This window comes from Hylaeus anthracinus, unplaced genomic scaffold (genome assembly GCF_026225885.1).
Source record: "Hylaeus anthracinus isolate JK02 unplaced genomic scaffold, UHH_iyHylAnth1.0_haploid 12000, whole genome shotgun sequence".
Taxonomy (NCBI): Eukaryota; Metazoa; Arthropoda; class Insecta; order Hymenoptera; family Colletidae; genus Hylaeus; species Hylaeus anthracinus.
Genome location: NW_026534347.1, coordinates 1,393,471 through 1,406,713, shown reverse-complemented (window position 1 = coordinate 1,406,713; position 13,243 = coordinate 1,393,471). Strand labels below are relative to the sequence as shown.

General features: G+C 40.1%; 3 protein-coding genes and 1 long non-coding RNA gene across 7 annotated transcripts in view; all 4 read right to left on the bottom strand.

The window, feature by feature from the left end:
• Positions 1-3,039: 3,039 nt before the first annotated feature.
• Positions 3,040-4,766, bottom strand: LOC128889977 (uncharacterized). Its single transcript, XR_008460530.1, has 3 exons — positions 4,457-4,766; positions 4,054-4,389; positions 3,040-3,419 (listed from the first exon to the last, which is right to left on the bottom strand). It is a non-coding gene; the product is annotated as an uncharacterized LOC128889977 (long non-coding RNA).
• Positions 4,767-8,028: 3,262 nt separating this feature from the next.
• On the bottom strand, positions 8,029-9,660 carry LOC128889975 (coatomer subunit zeta-1). Of its 4 annotated transcripts, none has more exons than XM_054148071.1 (6): positions 9,575-9,660; positions 8,751-8,996; positions 8,545-8,678; positions 8,382-8,472; positions 8,242-8,250; positions 8,029-8,152 (listed from the first exon to the last, which is right to left on the bottom strand). In XM_054148071.1, exons 1-6 carry the CDS (start codon positions 9,590-9,592, stop codon positions 8,105-8,107), a joined length of 546 nt encoding a protein of 181 aa, XP_054004046.1. In that variant the 5' UTR covers positions 9,593-9,660; the 3' UTR covers positions 8,029-8,104. The 4 variants fall into 4 exon arrangements, with proteins under 4 accessions (XP_054004046.1, XP_054004044.1, XP_054004047.1 ...); XM_054148069.1 differs by lacking the exon at positions 9,575-9,660 and adding an exon at positions 9,379-9,488; XM_054148072.1 differs by lacking the exon at positions 8,242-8,250 and having other exon boundaries at positions 9,575-9,607.
• A 36-nt stretch (positions 9,661-9,696) lies between these two features.
• Positions 9,697-12,155, bottom strand: LOC128889970 (sulfide:quinone oxidoreductase, mitochondrial). Its single transcript, XM_054148057.1, has 9 exons — positions 11,892-12,155; positions 11,730-11,819; positions 11,553-11,661; positions 11,254-11,478; positions 10,980-11,180; positions 10,684-10,893; positions 10,430-10,616; positions 10,110-10,356; positions 9,697-10,027 (listed from the first exon to the last, which is right to left on the bottom strand). The coding sequence occupies exons 2-9, from the start codon at positions 11,816-11,818 to the stop codon at positions 9,949-9,951; spliced, it is 1,347 nt and encodes a 448-aa protein (XP_054004032.1). The 5' UTR covers position 11,819; positions 11,892-12,155; the 3' UTR covers positions 9,697-9,948.
• Positions 12,156-12,327: 172 nt separating this feature from the next.
• Positions 12,328-13,243, bottom strand: part of LOC128889963 (cyclin-T) — a 20,148-nt gene continuing 19,232 nt past the window's right edge. The window contains exon 9 of the mRNA XM_054148032.1: positions 12,328-13,243. This exon is cut by the window's right edge and continues 3,658 nt beyond it. The gene's annotated coding sequence lies outside the window, so the exon portion shown is untranslated.

The following is a 13,243-nucleotide window of genomic DNA, read 5'->3' as shown; positions in this document are numbered from 1 at the left end:
GTCGTTTCCTTCGCGATGCACTCCGATGCATCTGCTTGTCACGATAAGCGAGACGAAGATTCCTCAAACGACGACAACGACCGGGGAACAAATTTTTTCTCTCGGCTTGACGCTTAAAAAAAAAAAAAAAAAAAAAAGAAAGGAAGAAGCAGGAAGTAGGGAAGCAGGATATTAGGTCCTCGAAAGAAGAGTACCGCGGTCCTAAAGTGTTTCCCAATTGAGCACTTAAGCGCGACTCGCCTAATTTCGTTCTAATTCCGTCGCTTCCTCCTGTATCGTCTCGAAGTATTCATTTTTCTGCGCGCACAAATAATATAAAAAAATATTGAAAGTAAAGTTCATATCGTATTTTCACAGTAAAATAAATTCCTGCATAAAGTTCTAACGCGTTCGAATGCTGTTGCGACTGTAACTGGAATCTAACGCCGTAGCTCCTCATGGCGGCCATCATAACCGACGATGGAAAGGCGTAAGGGTGGGCGGAGGTACATGGAAAAGGGGAGAATTTATTCCCGGACATAATACCGAGTTTATAACCGAGTTAGCGAAATCGGCTTCGCTCTCCGCTTATTCCGCAGCCGGAAATAACGAGGGAGCGAGGACGAGCGGTGGAGCGAGGCGGGGAGTGCCGGCGAGGGTGGCTTGATTAAATTAGGGGATGATCGCGCGAAATTAGAGACATTAAATTCTATGCCGGCACGGTCGCTCGCGAGCACGTTGTTTCCAGACTTTTCCTCGGATTTTCCAACATGCCCCTATTCGCGTTCAGGGAAAATCTTCGGATTCCGAGCGAGCTGGATTAAAGTAAACGCCTCGGTAGTGGACACCTTTAATGCTTCTTTTTTTTTTTTTTTGCAACAATTACCGCGTTACCATTGCTTCGCAATGGATTTTCACTGGGGGACCAATTGGATTCTTTGTTTCGTTTATCTTATTTGGTGTGGAACTTGAGCAGACTAGTCTTCTTTTTGATCCACTATTTTAACAACGTCACTCTGAAAAGAGATAGCCACAGCCTATCGATTAATCACACACCTTCGCGTTCGATCGTACCTCTAGTTTTAATAGAAAAATTCTAGTTTGTTATCTAAGTGGAGAACATTTCGCGCGATAAAGGCGACGATTATGGAAATAAATTGCACCCAAGTAAAAAAGTCAATCGCTCTCGAGGAGGGCGTGCATCTGGCTGAAAGGGATAATGCGATCCTCGAGTCGTCGACGTATAAATCGACCGGGAGAGGCAGCGATTGGCTGGCGAAAGTGCGAAATGTTTACGACACGCCGACAGAAAAGGAGCCTGACAGACCGTCCACTGTGGAGCAGAGCTACGACATCAGCGTATAGACTCGTTAATGGCACTTCGTCGCTCATCGCGCGGCCAGCTTTGAATTTAAACGGCTGGGAAGAAGTTCGACGATGCCATCCGATCGTCCTGGGAACTTTTGGTTTACGCAGGACGCGTAAATGCGATGAAATCGCTAACTCGAATATTCCGCTTTAATAACGGGCCGAGAAAAAGTTGGCGATGAATAAAGAAGGAAGGAAGAAACGAAAGCGCAGCTCCTAGATTAAGTTACACTCAGCTTCGGGGATCTAGGTAACAGATCGTTAAGGCGAAAGATCGAGGAGGTCTGGCGGTGGAATTACATTTTTTAATTATGGCCAGAGCAAGTTCATAATTGGTGCTCACTACGCGGGGGATGAAACTTATTAGTCGGCAAGGCTTTAGCGTCCTGAGGGATATAACATGGCTGGCTTGCGGAAGGATACCTCCTTGCTGCTTCCAGGGACGCATCGCGATTCGCGAACGGTTGCAAATACGCGTACAATTAATTAATTAATCTTTCTCGGCATTTTTCGTACTCGGTTATTCATAATGATTCGATCGCTTCGAATCATGGCCTGTACGACACACGGTGACATTTCAGGATTCTCGAGGAATGGTTGAATGTTCAATTGAAAGATTCTAAGATTCAGCGCTGATGAAGGTTCTAAGATATTTTAAAAAATGGTGACAGGCAGCGGAGAGACAGATCGGAGCGAGAGGAAGGGTAGCAGCAGCCCTGACGCTAATCTCGAGTTAGGTGGCTACATTTTCTCGTAGACAGGGAATATACGGGCCTCGTAGTAGTTGCACGGTTATCTGTGCCGCGATTCTGCGCACGTCACAAATATATTTTTAAATTATTACCAAAATTCCTTCGCGTTTCAAGAATTTTAATTCAATTCAAGAAGATTCCTATTTCAACAGCCCTCAGAGAATCATTCCCTCTTATCAGACGAATCCAAAATTAACGCGTAACCACGTTCGAAGCGAAAAGAATATAAAAAAAAAAAAGAAAGAAACAAAGACTGTTACTTTTACTCCTGAAAAATACGAAGCAGAGAGTAACTGCGGAACGTTTCAAATCTTTTCCACCGCTTCTTCCTCTGTTTCCGTCCTTCTCGCCGTTTTTTCCTCAATCTTGCTGCTGCTTCTGTCTCTACGACCACCAGAGAGTAAGATGGGGTTGAGACTCGTTACAGCGGCGCTGGCCGCGTATTGGTGGGGAATACGTGAACGAGTAAATAGACAGGTACCGCGCAGAAATGGTACACACACAACGAAATCGCTGGCGGAGGGTCGATGGCGTGGTGAGAGATTCACGGGGGTTGGAGGGATGGCAAGGTGGTAGATAGCAATAAGGTGCTGGGCACCGCGCTGTTACGACCCCTGATCTAGTGATGTCGTATATGAGGAAGCAGCTTCCTGCAGTTTCACGTTGGAAATTATAGGAAACGCTTGCTACATGTTTCATCCGACCTGTCGTTACTATACCGCGTATCTTTGTGCGATGTATTAAAACGTAAACGCGTGATTAGATATTAGAAATTGATTCCGTGCCTTTACGTTCGCTCATGTATAACCAGACTGCAGATTTTTATGCAAAAAAAAAAAAGGGTGATTTATATTTTAACTCTGTCTATTTATAACTCTTATTCGTATATCGTCTTTAAAGCTATACACTTCCGGGACGTGTGACTTAGGGACAATTAAAAGTTTGCATGGTTTCTCTTTGCAAATACACGGTAAGGTTAATTTAGAAAGGCACGGAATTAATTTCTACATCTAATACATATCTAAATAAAAATGTTGGATAAGGAATAAAATGTAGGCGAGTTTCCATATTAAATATTAATTTGCTCGGATTTGCTGTTTACCTTCCAAATTGCACAGAAACGAAAGCCCCGTGGAAATTGTCGCAGACATCGGTGTAGGAGCGAAGGTGTTAATCGGGCTTGTAATCGCGTATCTAGACAGGTTCGCAGGTTCCTTGAAACTCACAGGAGAATTCGTCGAGGCGTGAAATCTTGAAAGGAGCGTCAGGTGAAAAGAACAGCCGCCGGGGGCCATGATGGCTCTGACCTTTCTCGCTTATCTGCGGGACGAGAGAGAGAGATACCGGGTCAATACTTCTCGGGAGGGTTTCCACGAGGAAAGAGGGGATCGCTTCGCCACCCCTCGTTTCTCTGCTCGCCGACGATTGGCGGTGGCAGGAGGCTGGGTGGTGGTTCTGCGAGGGTGGAAACGAGAGATGGATATTTGATTGTACGAAACAACCTCGGTGGACGACGAGAATACGCTTATATTCCAACTGGACCAATCGTTAAATAATACCATTTAGAAAAAAAAAAAAAAAAATGAATTATCAGTATCCTTCTATTTAAATAAATAAATAAACGAAGATTTAGTCTCGAAACGCTTGGAGTCCGAATCTGAAATGCTTCCGATATTGGTTATTTTAGTTCAATAACGTTAGTTTGCGCGTAGAACATTTCTTTCTATCGAAATTAGAGGTCAGAGGTTTGTTTGCTTTAGTTTTCTTCGACTTTTACTTTTCGTGAGGAAGCGCGCGGACTACCGCGTAGTATAACAAATGTCCCAAATTAATTTTTACTCTGAGAAATCGACAAGAAAGAAATGTCTATATTTAATCAATGTTGAATCCAATTCCAATGATTACGATCGATCTTATCTTGGCTAAACAGAGTAGAGCATGCCTTTGGACTCACCACACCTCGTTTCAGCGCTGAACGACGATTGGTCCTGGCAGATCCCCGAGGATGGGGACGGAGAAGGTAACGCGGGGTTGAAAGCGGCGGAAAACGTTGTGGGATGCCTTCGAGGAATACCAAAGGGAGGAAAGGAGAAAGTCAGAGAAGGAACGAGGACGAAGATTCGCCCTTGAGCTCGAACGCAGAGGGTGAGACGCCTCATGAAACGCCATCATCAAGCATTCATAAGGTGTAGCGGCCTGTTTATCAGAGGAATACTTCGCAGTAGATTCCTTGGGAATAACTGGCGTACTCGGTGCCAGGGATTTTTGAAGAATGGTCCTTTGGAAAATTCTGGAGAAAGTTAGGACGAGTTAGATATCTTCAATTTCGTATATAATACAGTTATAAAAAGTATTACCACTCAAAGTACAGCTGTTTCTGGATGGGAAAATTGATGGTTCCGCGAGATGACTCTTTTATCCTCGCTTTCGACAACTGATGATGTGGGCTGAACGCCCCAGACTATCGAAACGAAAAAATCATCCATCAAAATCGGATCAACACGTCGCACCCTTCGATTTCCCTCGTTGGGAGAAGATGATCCTGGCTCGATCTAGAAAAAAAAAACTATATTCGATTAACGCTACCACCCTCGAATCGATTCCCTTTTCAATGGTTGGTGCTCTACTTTCCCGCGTACTCGTTGCAAATCGAGGGTTACTGTGATAACTGGAGCAACATTAACGTGTTAAAAAGTTGGTAAAACGGTTAATCCTGGCGATGGACGACGATCACGAGCGAGTTTAATCGCGTTTCGCTTTCACCTATGGGTTACAACGATTCGTGATGCCTGGATAGAGCGTAAAGCATCGGCTGCGAATGGAGCAGCATATGCGGATGTAACCCCTCGCAGGGGTATCGTCGCCACCCGTGGCTGTGTCCGTTTTGTCATTGGAATTTGATGATCCACCGTCCCCCAAGGGGCTGGCTACATAAATATTTGCCTGGTAATCCCTTCATGGATCCACTTGCCTCCTCGACAATGTGATCCCCTTTGTTCCAACTTCTACGCACGCCACACCCTTTCGTTTTAACGCGTGGATCTTCAGCGATGCTTTACCGACTCTTTTAAATCTGCGTTTCAAACTCTGCTAAGCTGAGTAACAACAGCATCCTGACACACGATCGTCTGGCTTGGGCTCATCTTGCAACTTGAAAGCAAAAGGTAATTGGCATACTGTTCTGGTATTGATGAAGTGTACAACACAGGTCTTCAATACCGAAGAAACGCAACATTGGCACAACCATCTTCCTTATGATAGTTTCAGAACTATAATATTCATCCTTCTCTAGACTTCACGCTGCGACATTCGTTGAAAAAACTAGTAGCAGTCGTAACTCTTCCAAGCGTTGATCGTAAATCGTCACGCATAATGAAGTCTGGTCACCGTCGAGGACTTTACGCTCGATTAATTTCATTAACGAGTCCCAACCCCTTGGGTCTCGATTCGTACCCTTGCTTCGTGAGCGACAGCAGGTAAGGATTACCCTTTCGACAAGTGCAGGGGCGAACCCCGCAAAATAATAAACGGGATCGTTACCATATGTAAAGGACGTACATGATGTCACGGTGACAATTGGGAGGACAGAACAAATTGCGTCGATCGGTTTGTCAGTCGCTTATTATCGGAGATGGACATTATTCGATGAAATCAGAGCTCCCTTCTTTCTTAGGCAGGAAGTGAGAACTGTGATGTTAGGTCATCCCATGAGTAATGCCGACTCTTACATTACTGTAACAAGACATCTTCTTTCAGACCGCTCATAACAAGGATAACAGTAAAAAAATATATATATAAATGCAATAACAATAAGTGATTACAAGCTATTTGTTTAAATCGAAACCTCGAACATTTTGGAAAGATGGAATTGAGAATGATAACTGAAAGATGGAAAAAGATTATAGAAAGTTAGCGTCCCAAAATGGGAATACTTATGGGATGACTTGATAAATTATGTGCTCGATAGCGGTACAGTAATCTCAAATTTTTTCGCAGTAGCAGCATCATATGCTCGAGCATCGGAGGATCGTGCAACATATGTCAATAAATTCTACGAATCTCGCGATAATCCCATTTAAAGCGGCGATCATGTATAATGCAGTGACTTCATCTGCCGCAACACGAAGTCATCCAAGGATGATTAATCGTTTCGTAGCCTCCTGCTGTCACGATCCCCATGCGGAAAGAAGAGTTTTTGTAGCGTCAGTGCGAAGATCGCAAGAATTTATTTTATTAAAAATAAAAACAAGATCGTAAATCCCTTTTTGAGGGGTTAATTGTCAGCGTTAAGGAGTATACGAGAAACCAACGTTTCGACCAATCCATCGTCGATCTTTGATTCAACGGCCACGCAAAGGTTGCGGGATTAATTTCCTCGCGAGACCAGAGGGTGGAGGCCGACGATGCGCCACGTCAAAGTGTCTTCGTTATCAACGTCCTGTTCACCTCTCAGTTGACACGCCGTAAATCGCGCATCGACGTGCTACAGCAAAAAAATCGAAGCTGTGCGAGAGAGACCAGCGAACGTCCTCTTCTGCAATCTCCAGGAAAATGAACGCCATAAATAAGCACGGTCGGCCAATAATTCCGTCGCGATCGAGCAACAAGAGTTTTTCATCGGTACAGGCGGAACGGGGTTGCGGACGCGGTCCCAAAGTAGCGATAGTAGCGATACGATTCGATCTTCGGACTTATCTTAATTTATAAACAGCTTTGTTTACAAAATCGGAGTCCAACGAGACTCTACACAAAGTTATAACGACTAAACTTCTGTGGTAACGCATTTAGTTTTAAGATCTAATTAGTTTTAACTAATACATTCTAAGATCTTCTCAAGCTTAGACTTAGGCTAGCTATATACGCACGTATACAGATATACTGTATCATAATACAGCATAATACAAAATATACCAGCATATAAAAATAGAATATAAAATAAATAAGAGCCATTCTAATGTACTCTATAGAACGAGTCGTACGCGAGGGTGTTGGTCCCATCGCTAGCTGCAAGGGCGAAAGCACCATCGCGACGTGGGGGTGGAGGAAACGATAGCGTAGGAGGGGTAGCAGGAGGACGCGTTTTGTAATCAAATCTAAAATTCCCAGCGCGGAGGAACCCGATGAAAGAGTAACCAACGGACACAATCGAATCGGGCTACCCGCTTGTCACCTGACTTCAAATAAGCGACCACTGTCCTGCGATTTCTAGGCGGTGTTCCCTGCACTACCTTTAGCCTCGTTTCTCCCCCTCAGGTCGACCTCAGATTTCCCCCGAGACTGAAAAAAAAAAAAACAACTATCGCGCACCCCTTTCCACGTCGAACGAGTTGGCACAGTGTCAACCACCTCTGATCCGAAATTTTTTGCAAAATTTTTTGGATCAGCTATATTGGAAAATCGTTTGAGAATTTAACGAATATACGGTTCGATTTAATTTTAATGCGATTCATTTGTTAATAGGGAACAGAGACTTTAATTTATATAGTTAAAAATCAATGTTACTTGTTCGCGAATTAATTGATAGCGTGCTTGAATAGAATGTAAGTATTCGTTAATTTTTTTGTTTACATTACTTTTCATTCTCTGATATCCTTAATGGGGATCTGTTGGGCCCACTGATCCCCCTTTCTCGGAACCAGTGATGACAGAAACGAGTCTAGGACCCCCTGGGTCGACCCGGATCGCTAAGCCCCGTACTGTAACTACAATCAGCCCCTGAGGGCCGCAATATCGTCAAACGGGTATGGAACGCCATCTAGCAGTAGCAATGGGAACTATTTCACTACAAACTTGAGGACTCTAAACACAGATGGCGCTATCTGTTCAAACTTCTATGGATTGTGTCCAAAATAAATTTTTCTAATGGAAAAAGAAAAATTAGTTCTAAAAACATAGTAGCGTATAACTTTATAAAATGTTTAACAAGGAATCCTGTATTCCTTTATATTTTTAAAAGCCTTAACATTATACATATACGGAATTAATACAGTTTCGGTATATAATATTCATTTTAATAAAGACCATTTCAGTTGTTCCTTCGCCGATTGCAGAACCTAGAACAAAAATCGACTATTTAGTAACGTACGTGAAGGTTGTAATAAAAATTGTTAAGATTCTGTCTTCTATGGTTACAAAAACTTACAATCAGAGACTGTGCGAAGAATGTAGAATGACGCATGAACACAAAATAAAGAAATCGAAAGTGTTTCTATGTCACAAACGGACACACACGTTACTACTACATTTAGTTCATAAAACTTGTTACCTAACGCTGATCGTTACCTGTGCAACTGTTTGCTCTCCAAGCGGAATGTCATCTGTTCGTAACGCTACCCTCTGAACGACGCTGGAAGCATCGGCGTCGAGAATAATTCTGAAAAAATCCAATATCGTCGGAATTATTTCTTTTTTTTACGAATGCGCGTACTCAATTATTTCTATTTACCCTCCATCGCAGATTTCATCCATTGCTAGCATAACTATATCTAGGCTATCCAAAACAGCTCTTTTCTCTACGTTCTTCCTCAAAATTTGGCTGACCGAATCATACAAACAGTTTAAGACGCTCATTAAGATAAGCTGAAACAAAACATTTTACAAACAGATACTTTCCACTATTCTCGCAATTGTTTACTTCAGAGATATATTTACCTCGTTTTCGTGAGAGCTTCCCATGACGTAAAAGAACAAATCGACGTAACTTCTATAAACGCACGTTAAACCGTCCAACATAATAATTTCTGCGTTTGCTCGGTGTGTTTTGTTAAAAAGATTCTTCTCAAATGCTTTCTGTTCCTTCGGTGTAGGAAATATATTCTTGTCGTAATACTTCGCTAATATTCTGTTACCGTCGTTGTCAAGGATGGCCATACCCTTGACTGTATAGAGCGTTGGTTCCTATAGTCATACGTGATTCGTATTAGAAAAAAGAAAGTTTAAAAAGAAACAGACTTTCCCACATATGCACCCATGTAGTACTTGACTACGATTTTTAGCCTTTCGATGGCAAGTCGCTCGCCCCAAATGTTCTTCGAGAATTTGATTATACGTAGTAGACCTTGTGTAATTGTACGATTAATCAAATTGAAACGAAAATTGAAAAAAAAGCTTTTAGGGTGAACGACTCGGCCTACATGGCCATCAGGGTGTTAATAACCACGCATGCTACATTAAAGTTATAGAGGTTAAGAAACACCTGCATTTAGTATTATTATCCAACTAAATGATAACAAATGGGAACAGACAGGAAAAGCAAACTTAAAATCAATAGAAATCATACGCGTTGTAGAAAATCGCGATCCTGGTCACTCTGAAGCATTGAAGATAGGTTATGTTGCACGACTTTCGATGATCCACCACGATTCATGATTACAATTGCACGAGTCAATACTTACATCAAGAACATATTATTACGAGACGTACTTTATTACGAGGTCTGTATAAAAAAAAATGAAGACGCACATGAAAAAACCTACCAATAGCTGGCCATCCATGTTTACGTCAAACTTGACGCGTCGATAATCTCACTACTACGTAAATCGTACTGCCACTGCGCAAAAATGAATTCGATCGACAAATCGAAAGGAACGTTAGAAAATTGTTAACATAATATTATATTTATTTCTTCGTATTTATGTGCTCATACATTTTTTCAATGATTTTTCCAATTCTTGTCGAAATATATACTATAATGGTCATCGTATAAAATGAACCTTGAACAAAATGTTTCATCACAGTTACTTATTATCGACAAATTAACATGTAGAAATATTGTATGCAATTAAGACTTCCTTAATAAATATATTAGTTCTCTATTCTAAATGACTAAGCGATCGAAAGCGTTTCAATTTTAAACTTTTACAGAAGGTTCTTTCTTTTTGATCATATTCGTATATTTACGAAAGAATTCTGGTCCGTCCCAGTGGCCCCTGTGAATCGTAAACAGTTAATATTAAGAAATCTCGCATTACTCCCATTTAATTCGAGATTTTTAAATTGCATAAAATTTACCGTAGCATTAAATGCCAGTAAAGAAGTGGGAAACCGTATGCTTTGAGTAGAAACGTAAAGAAATATTCTCGTCCTTGATTTACTGGAAATGTTTCCAATGGTTGCAAATTATAATCAAATTCGGCCAGAATACATTTCCTGTAACCAGTAACCAAAGGACACGACGAATAACCGTTGTAAGCCATGGTCATTGGTTTACCAGCTAAATCGTCGTTAATATTTTTATATAATACTTTGCTTTGAGCCGCTGAAATGAAAATATATGTTTGTGAAAATTCAATTTTACAGTTCTCGGTATATATATATATATACTGTCGTACCTATCGCAGCCATTGTTTTGGAATTCGGAGTGCTCGTACAATCTCCTATTCCATATATGTTCGAATATTTCGTATGACGTAGAGTTTTAGGATCGACTGACAAAAATCCCACGTCGTTCGTTAACGAAGAGTGCCTTTTCAAAACATCGGGTGGACCCATCGGTGGACACACGTGTAGTAATGAATACTAAACAAGAATATATTATAAACGACATTGTTTCGTATATGTCTTTCTATATAATGTTCGAAAATACCTTTTGTACAAACGTCTCGTTTGATTTATCTAATTTCTGAAATACAGCTTCACGCGCCGCGACATTTATTTCTACAAGATTCGTTTGAAGATTAACGGTAATGTCTCTTCGTTTACAAACACCCCAGAGTGCATCAGCATATTTTTTTACGCCAAATATTACTGGCAAAGCTGTGTTATACACAACTTTTATATTATCGCGCACATTGTGCTTTAGCAAAAATAAACATTATCATGATTATGTATTAAACCTCAAACAATATAAAATAAATCGGAATATATGTAGATCGATCGTACTTTACGAAAATATTCTTCTGCGAGATATAGTATTTTTTGTGGAGCCCCGGGACATTTCACTGGGCCACTTGGAAAAGTAAATACAGCAGTGCCATCGTTAGTTCTCGAAATTTTAGAAAAGACATTTACAACAGTTTCAGGTCCATATATAGAACAAACTTGAGATGTATGATCTCGAAGTCCTTCCTTTAAACCTGGCACCTGATAGATACATGAAATGAAATTAATGTTTACTTCTTTATCAAAAGATGTAATACATTTTTTACAACCTCACTTTTTCCCAATGCAATTGTAATCCCATTGCAATGATCAACACGTCGTATTGTACAGTATCCCCATTACTCATGGTTATTTGGTTCTGTTCTGGTTCAAAGCTCATTACACTTTCTTGAAGCCATTTTGCTTGTTGTGGTAGAACATCCTTCATTGGTCTTTTTGAATCTTCAAATGATCTTATACCACCACCGATTAAAGTAAATAATGGTTGATAATAGTGGATCTAGAAAATATAATTATGGTTAGTAAGGGTAACAAGATAGTCTTGCAGGCTTTTTGAATATAAAAAAATGTTACCTCATTTGGTTCCACTATGATAACTTTATTTGGATCCTTGAATTTGTTAGCAAATTTTGCAGCCATACTGCAACCTCCAGTTCCACCTCCGACTACCAGCACCTTACACCTACAGTGTTTTGTTTTATCAATATTAATATGAAATTCATCCTATCTTTCTCAGATTTAAATACTTACGAATGATGAATACTCCTACATCCATTTTTAATTAATAAATTCCTCGTGAAAGATACTATGGGCTGGTGAAAATATCTAATGTGACACATTCTGAAATTAATTAAGAATAAGTACAAAATGTAATATACAAAAAACAAACGTAATACGTTTATTCTTACTTACATCAAAACTATAAAATTTAACAACTGAAACGAGCAAGTTTCTGATTTTTTCCTACACCGGTGATCATGCAATTGCGTATGCGATACGTTTGGTAGAAAGTTTTAATAACCGTGACGTCAAAATACTTTACTGAATATATTATCGAATAGGACTCAAATATAAATTCATTCAATCACGTGCAAATGTTCGATTTCCCAAAGCCCGACACGTAAAATAGAATGCTCGCGAATACATACTGCTGCACAGTATACTTGGAATGATGCTATCTGATGCTATCTACATACATTCTACTCTTTTTAACCTTACAGAACTACGCAGGCGCAATTTCAAATTTCATACAAGTGTTAAACAAATAAATTGTGTTACGTAGCACATGTGCAAATTAGATGGTGTACTTATGTAGTAAAACTACAATAGTCACTTGTAAAACCACTAAAAGGTAAAAATGTTTTCTTTACAAAATTAGTTTATTATAGTCATTATATAACTTACTGTACATCGATCGTTTGATGAGATATAAATTTATGCGTATATCAATAACGATAAGATTCGAGGAATTGTTGAAAACGTGCAAATAGTGAGTCACTTCATATATTCGTTATTATATTTGAAATGTCCATTTCAAGAACAAAAATATAATCTATACTAACCTGCTTGGACTTGTATATCTTATTTAAAAAAACTCATGGGACACATGTGTGTCCCAGTTCTAAAAATTCCTGCAAAGAATTTTATCCACCACTTTTGAATTTATAAAAAGGAAGTGGCAAAATCGAAGGGACGTAAACACGAGAGGTGAAATAACGTGGAATACGAAATGCTTTGTTTTAGTCATTCTTTTGCTTCTCTCTTTATTGAGGATAACTTTTTTTTTAAACGCCGCCTGAAACTAGGCAAGCCCGGCGCGATCCCGAAAATCGTCAGTCGCGACGAAACGGAGAAAATATCTCTCTAAAAATCTGAATACATCCGTCGAAATCTAGTCCTCCTCGTGAATACAATGATTGCACACTTCACTGGAACAACGGATGCGCGACATCCGTTTCGCGTCGAGGATGATGGAACGTGGTTTCAAAACAAGAGAAAGAAAACTTAAGGAAATTTTTGAAAACGTGTTTCGTTACGTAAACAAAATCATGTAAAATGCTTGTCAGTTTAAGTAGAATTTGTTCTCGATTTTGCGTACGATCATTTTGATCAGGACAATCATTTTTCGCGACTGAGGACATCCGGGTCGAGCGTGTACCCACGATACGCAGCTCAATGGCATGCGTGTGTGAAATACAAATGCATGAATTGCAAACGATAATAATAATAATAATAATAATAATAATAATAATAATAATAATAAT

Excerpts from the sequence above, each read along its gene's own strand:
- LOC128889970 (XM_054148057.1), bottom strand. The coding sequence starts at position 11,818 with ATGTGTCACATTAGATATTTTCACCAGCCCATAGTATCTTTCACGAGG. Across the intron at positions 11,662-11,729 it reads TGTAGGAGTATTCATCATTC|GTGTAAGGTGCTGGTAGTCG; the intron begins GTAAGTATTTAA and ends AAAACACTGTAG. Across the intron at positions 11,181-11,253 it reads TACAATTGCATTGGGAAAAA|GTGCCAGGTTTAAAGGAAGG; the intron begins GTGAGGTTGTAA and ends TGTATCTATCAG.
- LOC128889975 (XM_054148069.1), bottom strand. The coding sequence starts at position 9,465 with ATGAATCGTGGTGGATCATCGAAAGTCGTGCAACATAACCTATCTTCA. Across the intron at positions 8,997-9,378 it reads ATCGCGATTTTCTACAACGC|GAACCAACGCTCTATACAGT; the intron begins GTATGATTTCTA and ends GTATGACTATAG. Across the intron at positions 8,473-8,544 it reads GATGAAATCTGCGATGGAGG|AATTATTCTCGACGCCGATG; the intron begins GTAAATAGAAAT and ends GGATTTTTTCAG.